The 10,420-nt window shown below is 33.1% G+C and overlaps 1 protein-coding gene and 2 long non-coding RNA genes across 3 annotated transcripts; 1 reads left to right on the top strand and 2 right to left on the bottom strand.

Moving 5' to 3' along the window:
* Window positions 1-298: 298 nt before the first annotated feature.
* LOC102669543 (uncharacterized) lies at window positions 299-2,316 on the bottom strand. The gene is made up of 6 exons (XR_419795.4): window positions 2,079-2,316; window positions 1,470-1,546; window positions 1,310-1,349; window positions 864-1,000; window positions 623-710; window positions 299-398 (listed from the first exon to the last, which is right to left on the bottom strand). It is a non-coding gene; the product is annotated as an uncharacterized lncRNA (long non-coding RNA).
* A 1,039-nt stretch (window positions 2,317-3,355) lies between these two features.
* On the bottom strand, window positions 3,356-5,608 carry LOC121174194 (uncharacterized). The gene is made up of 3 exons (XR_005890064.1): window positions 4,509-5,608; window positions 4,273-4,355; window positions 3,356-4,064 (listed from the first exon to the last, which is right to left on the bottom strand). It is a non-coding gene; the product is annotated as an uncharacterized lncRNA (long non-coding RNA).
* Window positions 5,609-7,914: 2,306 nt separating this feature from the next.
* Window positions 7,915-10,043, top strand: LOC102661682 (BTB/POZ and MATH domain-containing protein 4-like). Its single transcript, XM_041012921.1, has 4 exons — window positions 7,915-8,410; window positions 8,797-9,142; window positions 9,291-9,570; window positions 9,731-10,043. Exons 1-4 carry the CDS (start codon window positions 8,004-8,006, stop codon window positions 9,832-9,834), a joined length of 1,137 nt encoding a protein of 378 aa, XP_040868855.1. The 5' UTR covers window positions 7,915-8,003; the 3' UTR covers window positions 9,835-10,043.
* Window positions 10,044-10,420: the final 377 nt, after the last annotated feature.

The raw sequence follows: 10,420 nt of genomic DNA, 5'->3' as shown, positions 1-10,420 counted from the left end.
GCATATATACACAAAGTTAGAGTGACAAGACATCAGAAAAACTTCCACATATATTTCAGTTAGACATAATTTTATAGTTGTGCTCTTAATTTTATTGATTTATATTAATAAGAAATAAATTTAAATCTAGAAGTATTAGCTAATCGTCATTTCCCTAATCAAATTAATCAAGAACAATTTTAGACCCATATAATTAGCATTCAAAATCCAAAATTAGATTACATAAACATAAAAGGAGATTCTACTGTGTGCGCATGTTCATACATAAACATAATTACAGTTCAAATTTGTCTTTCTTTTTGAGTTTTGAAAATAATAATAAACATAAAAGGAGATTCTACTGTCTTTCTTTAATGTCTTCCTCAAGAAGCCCCCAGAAGAAATCTTCTGTGTCAAACCTGTGTATCAGATAGGGGTTGAGAGTCAATGCATTTTTTTCCCAATTGGGAAGGGGAAGGAAGAAAAATGAAAAAGAAAAGTAAGAAAAATGCTACTCCAATGATCAAGAAATAATTTGCAGAGTAGCTTTGTCCTATTGAAATAATAATTTTACCATCAAGATTATATGATTATGGAAAGATCATCAAACTGTCAACAATCATGAGAATTTTCAAGAGTTTACCTGAGTACACTCTATCAAGCACACGGGGAACAACACAGAAAATAGTTGGTTTTAGTTCCCCAACATCATCAATTAACAATTTGACATCCTACAGCCATTGAGTAAATGATGGTCATATTCCAAATCCAAAGTTCAACTTTTGTGTGTGGGGGGGGGGGGGGATCAAACAAATCCAAAGTTTAATTATTACATCAAATGTTCATTTCATAATGACAGATATACATATACTACATATACTTACCCCACGCCAGAAACCAATTGAAGCACCATGCCTTATGAATATCTCCTCAATGGTCCTAAAAAAAGTATGTGCGAGTGGAAGGTAAGATATGTATACATCCTTTTCTTAATAGGAAGTTCAAAGCTCTGAGTTTGATCCTGTGGCAGTATTAAAAATTGAATTAGGAATGGGAAACACAAAATATTCAAAGCAAAAGACATAATTAATTCCTTGAGGTCATGACTGAAATTAACCTCAGAAAATTAAATTCCAATGTATATGATTCTGTATAAATTGGTCAAACCAAACAATCCCCAAGTTTCCATTACAAGATATCCTTATATTTTCATTTCCATTGCACAAAAAAGTTATATTCATTAATTGCTGTAACAAAGACATAAAAATGAATGCTTCTTTCTAAAGCACAAGCATTTTAGGAAAGAAAGGAGAGAATCAACAAAACTTACTCTTGAGATACTTTGTTGCATTTGGAAATGTCTTGAATAGCTGAAAAGTTTCAAAACAAATATTTGGGTGAGACTAACTGTTTACAAAAGATTGTACACAACTCTCAAATCCTTCCTAACAATTAAACTGCTATAAAACAGAGGGCTTAGAAAGGAGAACCTCAGGTATCTTCTTCTCTTCTGCAAGTGCAATTGAGACCTCTGAATGGCATATAATAAACTCTATAGCCCCAACACCTGTGTCATATGAATGAGAGTGTCAAAGCAACTGAAAATTATAAGTTTAATTTGAAAAATGAATATTTGTACAATGAGATATTCTCCCAGTACCATGCACCATTTGAATTTACTGCATGCAGTAAACTTCAAAAAACATATCATTGTTAGAAAAGTTATATATCACAATTTTAGGTACCGGACAAGTTTCAGTGTAAGTTCTTTACTTGCATTATTTTAAAAGGACTTTGTTCGTAAATAAGTGGAACTCTCTGCAAAGAGTAGATATTCAATATAAGAAACAAAGCTTCAATCTAGAAATACCTTATTCTCCATTAAGCTCAATAAGGACTACAAAAATCCAACTACCAAAGAAACAATACAGTAGAAATAGAAATAACAATAGATACTCAGCGCAAAAAAGAAACAAAAATCAACATATCAACATCTAAATAATACAATAGAAACCTCCAACATATAGAGTGAGCAGAAAAATCAAGATGGAAAAAACTCACCAGAAAACAAGGGAAGCAAATTCAAAAATAAAATGTACCTGCATGCTCATAATCCATTATGCAGAATTGGCACCATAAATACCACATTTTACACCCTGCAAATCAGCAATATATGAATTAAGCTGAAATGAACAAATTGCTAGAAACTATAAATATAATCATATGCAAATATGAAATATCAAAATCATATAAAATAAGGATATCCATGTCAAAGAACCAAGCACTTGAACTCACATGACCATGGTTCTGATTCACTCTTGAGCTATTCATGCACATGCAGATAGCCACATTACCAAGAACATATGGTCATATGTCTCACATTACCATGGTTCTATTTTGAACGAAATAGCTATCTGCCTCCTATCCTATTGAAACAGAATTGTTTAAAATATGTCATATGACGCAGCGATTGAGGTGAGGAACCATGTTTCCCCAGAGCCAGAGGTGGAGGACGCCGGAGTTGCTTCGTTGGCGAATCCAAAGGTAATCAGATGCTGCATGTCTTAATTATATGGAGTATTATGTAACATGAAACATATGATATATCACTTAACGACCGCAATTGTTGGACCAATGATACTAACCCTGCCGTAGGCGTTAAGGGTCATGTCGTCACCTTCTACTCTTACTTCCTCATGTCCAAAGTGTGACTGATTACTATTACTATGCTAAAGCATGGTTATGTTCTTTACTTGCTTTGTGTCACCGCACAAACAAGAAAATTTTCTTGCTTTTTAAATTTCGTATTTTCAGTTCCACTTAAATTGTATGTCTCTCCTTTTCCTTAGCTTTCATGGAGCGTTTCTAGTTCTTCATTAACTCTCTTGTTCAATTCTTCTTCTTCTTTTTTTATGAAAATTTCTTAGATTTTTTTATTTAAATAATTAGAGGCTTGTGACAAATTCGGAATGCAAAATGATTTTAAAGGTTCAAAGGTAGCAAGCAAATCTGAAAATGTGAGTAAATGTGAAAGATTTTATGGCAAGTGAGATTAAAGTTTCATAGATCGATAATTTTTTTAAAATAAATTTGTAATTTTGTGTGAAATATGATATTTTAATTGATAGTTTTATGTATAAAAGGTGAATTACACCTTTTCGTTTTGAAAATTTTCTTTTTATCAGATTTCTCTTCTTCTTTCTTATATGTCTTTCTTGATTTCCTCATCTCTTTTCTAATTTAAATTAATTTCCTACTCTATTTTTCAATCTCACGTGATTTTCTCTTATTTCTTTTTAAACATTTTTTAATTATTATTAGTATGAAGTCTACCTCCAGCTTTTCTACTTTTGCTTTATGGTCTTCAGGAAGCAGCCGGACCTCATCAATCAATTGGATACACTAGGAGACATTCTCAGGGGACACAAATTCCAATTCCTAATAATAACCTTGCATATTTATGTTTGAATAAATCTCCTGTAATATATTACTAATAATCTTATTATTAAATGAAAAAATATTAAATATATATTTTTTAATTTTATTACTTTGTAAGAAGTATTACAAGCATCTCATATATACATTTTTTTAAAACATCCCCAAATAATATAGCCAAATCTGTTCAATAAATACGAGGATGATACAAATACTCTAATACTCTACTTATACATTGCCTATTATTATCATCCCCAAAAGTAACAAATGTTAGGACACTTATTAGTACCAAAATCTGCTTGAAGTATACTGCATGCAAAGTTTTGTTCTAAATTATATATACTGTACCTGACTAATCATATAAGAAGCTTGGTTCCAATTAAATGCGAAATAACTGAGGATGCATCGATCAAACTCATCAATAAATTTCTGGCATAAAGTAGTAGGGTCCTTCTGATCAGCAAGATATTCAAGGATGCTTTCCAAACACTCCTAATAATAATAACAGCAATTGCTCCCTCTGCCTCATTTGGAGAAGAGGTAAACCTGTAATCATATGTAAGCTCTTCCCACTGTTTAATGTCCCTCTGCGCAAATATTATAATATGTTCATCGCCATTAACACTTATAACTCTGGAATAGCAATTTGGCTGCACTCAAACAAAAATTATAAGCAATTATTTTTTTCTTTAGCAACCAAAATAAGGCTGAATGAATTCTTCCATAAATAAACAAGTTGAATTGCAATATTTACAAACTAATGTCAAAAGCATAGGAGTCAATTCCATATAGTGGCACAAAGCAGCCATATAGAAGGTAGCAAGATGACATGTATTTAGAAGTCAAGGTACGCATTACATAAATTCTGACGAGAGAGAAGCTCTGATCCAGAATTGAATCCCACATAGCTTGTGTCAAATTCTTTCTTAAACATGAGTCGCCTAATATTTGAACAGAGATTTAGCTCACATATAGCATCCAATAAACAACTAAGTACCAGTATATTGTTAATCCCACATAGCTTTTTCCCTTTTTTCTTTTTATCTAATGTTTTCCTCTGAAAGCCAGTGGAAATAATAATAATAATAATTTACCTGGATCTATTCCATCAGTGTTTGGAGAGTCAACTGGAGCAAGAATGGTCAGCCCTTGAATTATAATGTCACTGCAGAGATAGGGGATAATAAGAATAAAAGAAAATACTGTGAATTAAGATTAATCCACCAACTGTCTAATCAACCTTGTTTAGTTATGACAAAAAACACATACATCCTAACCCTAACTCTTTCAATCAGCATTTCTCTCTCTAAAATTTGTCTCCAAATCACAAACACACCCATTCCACACACACACAATACAAATATTAATTGACCTTTCAATAAATGAGTGGTCCCTACAACTCCTTTTGAATCTAACTGACTCATTTTAAAACTCATAGCTAATTGTATCTAGTTGTGTAGCAATCACCACTACTCAAAACAAAACAAAAAAGAAAAAAATAAAAGAGAATGAACTACAAAGTAGGGGTTCAGTTAAACCATTCACAATCAACATTCTTATTTCAATTCAAATTTCAAAATAAAACTCAGCAAGTAACGGCAACATGCCATGTAACCTGCGCATCAATCCCAAACCCTATGTTAATTGTCGCGTGTCCAGAACGAAGAAGAAGAAGATGATGATGTATCATATGGCTACACACTCTCTTTACCCAAACACGAACAGATAAACACGCAAACCAAGGGCATGGAAATCAAACTATTACATTATATATGCAACAAGTCAGGCAAAGTATAAATAAAAACAAATAATAATATAATAATATACAAAAGCTGAAGCATATAGAAAATTGAATCAAGTTCAGATAAGTTTGCAATGTAACTGAAATTTCTCCTGATGCGTTAATCAATCAATCAAATTATTCTTCGCGGTGTAAAACACGTAAAAAGACGAAAAAAAGATGGGAAAATGAAAAAGAAAAGGGAAATTGTGAAGGAATTGCAAAAAAGAAAAAAAAAGGAAAAGCGTGATTGAGGAATTGCCTGAGAGAAGAAGGCAAACAAACGGGGAAAGGAAGAAAAGAGAGAAGGGATCTAGCTTGTAATGTTGGGGCAGACGGATGTGTTTTCAATGTTTGCGTCTGCGGGTTATTTTGGTGAAAATAAACTAGTACCTTCTCTGCATCAATTCAAAGGCCCGGTCCATAATCCAAAGGCTTGTGGCCATTTTGGAGTTTGATTTCAAGATAAAATGAATATCATTGTTGAAACTAACAAGAAATTGTCATAAAAAATAATGTTAATCTAAATTAATCCATAAAAATAATAATCTAAATTAAAATTTAATATTACTAACTAATATATTTTATCTTTAAAATTTTGAACAATTATTAACTAAAAATTAATTTAAATTGAATGGTTATTTTTTGAGATTGAGTATTTACTAAAAAAAACAAGAGATTAATATTCAAATTTAAACAGTCTTAAAGAGTTTTACCTACGCCAACAATTGTAGGTATAAGACTTTTGAGGGTATACCTACATCAACCAATTATAGGCACATGTTTTATGAAGTTTTATCTACATCACGTAGTTGTAGGTATAAGTTTTTTAGAATTTTGCCTACACTGTGCTTTTGTAGGTAGTAATCCTTTTGAGTTTTACCTACACTAATCAACCATAGGCACAAGTTTTTTGAAGTTTTACCTACACAATGTAATTGTAGGTAGAAGTCTTTTTTCAGTTTTAATGAATTTACTTACACCAAATAATGGTTGGTACAAATGGTTGAGTTTTACCTACATTAGTCACTTGTAGGTAGAAGTATTTTTGAGATTTACCTACACTAATTAATGTCTGTAGGAAAAAGGCGTCCATAGGCTTAGGTCATTTTTCTTGTAGTGAATGCTTATGGACATCTTTCTTCATATGGGGCCAATAAAAGTTTTCTTTCAGTAAGACAAGGGTCTTGTCTATCCCAAAATGGCCCATGAGGCCACCCTCATGGCTCTGTTTCACAAATAATTTCCTGATGGATCCTTGGGATATGCAAAGCTTTCCCTTTTTGAACAAATACCCGTCAGCCAAATAGAACCCATCTTAAGCCTTTTGCCCATAACTCTCATAAATAGGAGAGAAATGTTCATCTGAAGTGTTATACCCTAATTTTGTCAGGGGACTGTCATTCATTGATTCTCGCTAGCCAAACTGTGTTGTTCGACACCAGTCTCTGGCTCGCCTAGGTGAGCCAATTGCTTCATGGCTAAGTCTCAGCTTGCCTGGGTGAGCTGCAGGTCCACCAAATGCCATTTTTGGATATAAATAGGCATGAAGGGGGCTGAGTAAAGGGTTCCAAGGTTCAGCATTGAAGGATATTGAGAGAATTGAGAGAGAAGAAGAAGAAAGAAGAGAAAATGAAGCCGAGGCGCTACTGAATCACGACCGTGATCGACCCCTACATTGTTCCTTGTTCAGTGTTCTTCGTGTGGCCGTCGATTAGTTTTGTTTTTGATATTTGAATGTGATCTATGCACCCTTATGGGTCCCCCTTGTGTTTTGTGCATATTCATTTCCTCCATCTATCATCGGTGATCTCATTTTCTTTGTAAAGTTCAATCTTAACTGATCACTAATGTTGTAAAGTTATCTTTAAAGAGGTTGGAAGTTAACGAACGAAACCAAGATAAAATCAACTCATAACTAACTACTTTTTATCAAATATCACTTGAGATCATTTCAAGGTCCAACTCCTTAACGGTTCTCTCCTCTTTTCAAAAGTTAAAACATCATTTCAAGGTCCAACGCTTTAAACGACCTTTTTGTTCACAATTAAAATGAATCTTTCAAAAAACATAAAACCAACTTAACACACAAAACATTCGGACTTAAAGAACAGGTCTGAATTCCTCATCGCACCTGAGGATACGTAGGAGCAAGGGCAACACCCTTGTTAACCCAAAAAAAATAAAGAAACATAAAAAAGAAAACAACATAATTTTGAAGTTACATTATGTACACTCGATTAAAGGCTGTCGTCCATTGTGACGGGCGTGTATACCATCCCCGTGCAAAAACAACTCCCGAACCCTTCTTTTCAAAATTTACAGACCCCCTTTTTGGTTTTTCTAACATTTTCGTCGAATAGGACAAAATGGGCACATATTATATTTTTAATCACTAAAATTTTTAGGATTTTTTATTCTAGTCCCTAATAAAAAATTAAGGAACATTGACTAGTAAGAAAAAGTACAGGTATTACAAATAGAAATCCTAAAAAGTTTAGAGACTAAAAAGACAGTAAACCACAAATTTTTTTTATAATGTGTAAGTCATTGATGATATTTGAGATGAAAATCTGGTTGTCTCATGCGCACAAAAGCTTCAAGAATAAAGATCAGATTAAAGTATACAAGAAAAATCTTTAAATCATTAAATGCCATCGTTCTTTTATTCACTTGCCATTTATTATTTATTTAATGTAAAATTTAATGAAATCCATAACTTATTTGGATTGAAGCCAAAAACATAAGATCTGATTCAGTGCAAATCCGTGTTCCTTTACTTTTCGAGAAAAATTTACTTCCTTAGAAAATGTCGCATGCGATGTGCAACCCAGCAATGGTGAGTAGGAGTGTTCTAGGGTCCCAAACGAGTTCAAAATCGGTGACAGAGACAATGAGTGGTTCCCACGAGTTTGTGATCAAGGGTTACTCACTAACGAAAGGAATGGGCATTGGGAAATACATCGTGAGTGAGACTTTCATAGTGGGAGGGTTCCAATGGGCCATATACTTTTTCCCTGATGGTAGGGACCCCAAAGATAATGCCGCTTATGTCTCTGTCTTCGTTGCACTCCATTCCAAGAGCACCAACGTTCGTGCGCTGTTCGATCTCACGTTGCTCGACCTATGCAAGAAAGGAGAGCACAAGGTTCATAGCCACTTCAGTCACTCCCTCACGATTGGGCCTTACACTCTCATAAACCATGGCAGCATGTGGTTAGTGTTAGTGTTTTCTTTATTTTTATTTTTAGAAAATAAATATTGAAATGTATCTTAGTTTTTTAATATTTTAATATTTAGTTTTAGTCTCTATACAAACTTATTATATTCGTATGTCCAACATTTATGTAAACAATATAGTCTTTAAAATAAAGCAAAGTGTTATTGATTTTTCTTTTAATCTTTTTTCACTATTGTCAGGGGTTAAAGAGATAGCTCTTTTATTAGAATATAAGACATAAAAATTAAATTTTCAAAGGAACTAGAGAACCTTGTGATTTTGGTGATATGATTTGGATATCATCATGATTTATTAGCTCTTGTATCCATTTTTGTGTGGTGTACATTACGTAGTGATCAATGATGCACTTGTTGTGTAATAGGGGCTATACGCGGTTTTTCAAACGGAGACACCTTGAGACGTCAAATTTTCTCAAGGATGATTGCTTGAAGATAAATTGCACTATTGCGGTTTTAGTGTCGTCCATAGATTCTTCTCAGTTAAACACAATACAGGTTCCTGAATCTGATATTGGTGAACATTTTGGGATGTTGTTAGAGGATGAGGAATCATTTGATGTTACTTTCTCGGTTGGTGGAGAAAGGTTTCATGCTCATAAGCTTGTTTTGGCAGCTCGATCAACCATGTTTGAAACTCAATTTTTTAATGCTATGAAGAAGGATGATCAGGAGATAGTTGTTATTGACATGGAACCTAAGGTTTTCAAGGTGTCACATTCATTAAAAGTTCCTCTTTTTCTCTATACCTTTGTAGCTGTTTTTTGTTCCACACAAGATATATGCTATTTAATTCAGTTAAAATCGGGCCTATCGTTTGGTTGGTTATCTAATTTTAATCGTGTTCTATGTTGAGCAGGCTTTACTTCATTTTGTTTATAGAGACACTCTTTTGGAAGATGAAGAGCTCTTTATGTTGGATTCGTCATTCTTTCCTTCGTTGTCTGAATCATTTATAGCAAAGTTGTTAGCTGCTGGAGAAAAGTATGGTTTGCCAAGACTAATGTTGATGTGTGAATCTATACTTTGTAAAGACATATCTGTAGATTCTGTTGCCTATATTTTTGCTCTTGCTGATCGTTATTGTGCTACCCACTTGAAGTCCATCTGTCAAAAATTTTCTGCTGAAAACTTTGATGGTGAGTTTCCATGCTTAACTTTCAAACCCAACTCTACATTTGAGTTCATAGCCAATTACTTCTTAGCTTGTAATATATTTTCATCATTTTGGTGTCTACATTATTTGTTAGTTGACAGTTGATTCTCATATCATTTCTTTCATTATTATGTCTATTGCAGCCGTGATGCATTCTGATGGTTTTGAGTATCTTAAGAAAAATTGCCCATTACTGCAATCAGAACTGCTAAAGACTGGAGTAGGATGCGAGAAAGAATTTAGTTGAGAGGGAAAATACTAAATTGTATGTTCTTAATCCAAGGTCTAGTTTAGAGGAGTGACGACCTAAGATCCAAGGTTGGAAGAGACCAGAAAAATATAAAACAAGATTATATATATAGTTTTGCAGTAATCTTTTTATATATTATATTATGTTACTTTATAAATGAATTGAAATTACATTCTTCTATAATGTCTCTATTTTATATGTCTAAATTAAAATGTGGTATGTGATTATAAAGAGTATTTTCTTAGTTTTTTTTCCCCGTGTTACATTTAAAATTCATGTTAATGAATTTGTGGCTCACTATTACAAATCAGCATGCATGTGATAGAGATTCTCAACCCTTTGTCCTTTCTTTTGGAAATACATTTCACACACTTTCTCTATAATTAGGCCAAAGGTATCTTTCTCTCTCGTATGTTACCACATCTTCAAGTTTCATCCAAAATTTCCAAATTTCTTTGTCTCCCTCACCTAGTAAACTATTCAAGCTCCATCCACCATCAGTTCGTGACTATCTTTGCAATTCAGCAGCAAAATTTTGCACTCACCATGAGTATTCTTGCTTCTTTCATCTATCTATTTTTCT

This window comes from Glycine max, chromosome 19 (assembly GCF_000004515.6).
Source record: "Glycine max cultivar Williams 82 chromosome 19, Glycine_max_v4.0, whole genome shotgun sequence".
Classification (NCBI taxonomy): Eukaryota; Viridiplantae; Streptophyta; class Magnoliopsida; order Fabales; family Fabaceae; genus Glycine; species Glycine max.
Note: the sequence above shows the minus strand (reverse complement) of the source record. Positions and strands in the feature narration are given on the sequence as shown.

Bases quoted from the DNA above. Each gene is read 5' to 3' on its own strand.
- LOC102661682 (XM_041012921.1), top strand. From the start codon at position 8,004: ATGTCGCATGCGATGTGCAACCCAGCAATGGTGAGTAGGAGTGTTCTA. The intron at 8,411-8,796 runs GTTAGTGTTAGT...GTTGTGTAATAG, and splicing joins ATAAACCATGGCAGCATGTG to GGGCTATACGCGGTTTTTCA. The intron at 9,143-9,290 runs GTGTCACATTCA...TATGTTGAGCAG, and splicing joins TGGAACCTAAGGTTTTCAAG to GCTTTACTTCATTTTGTTTA.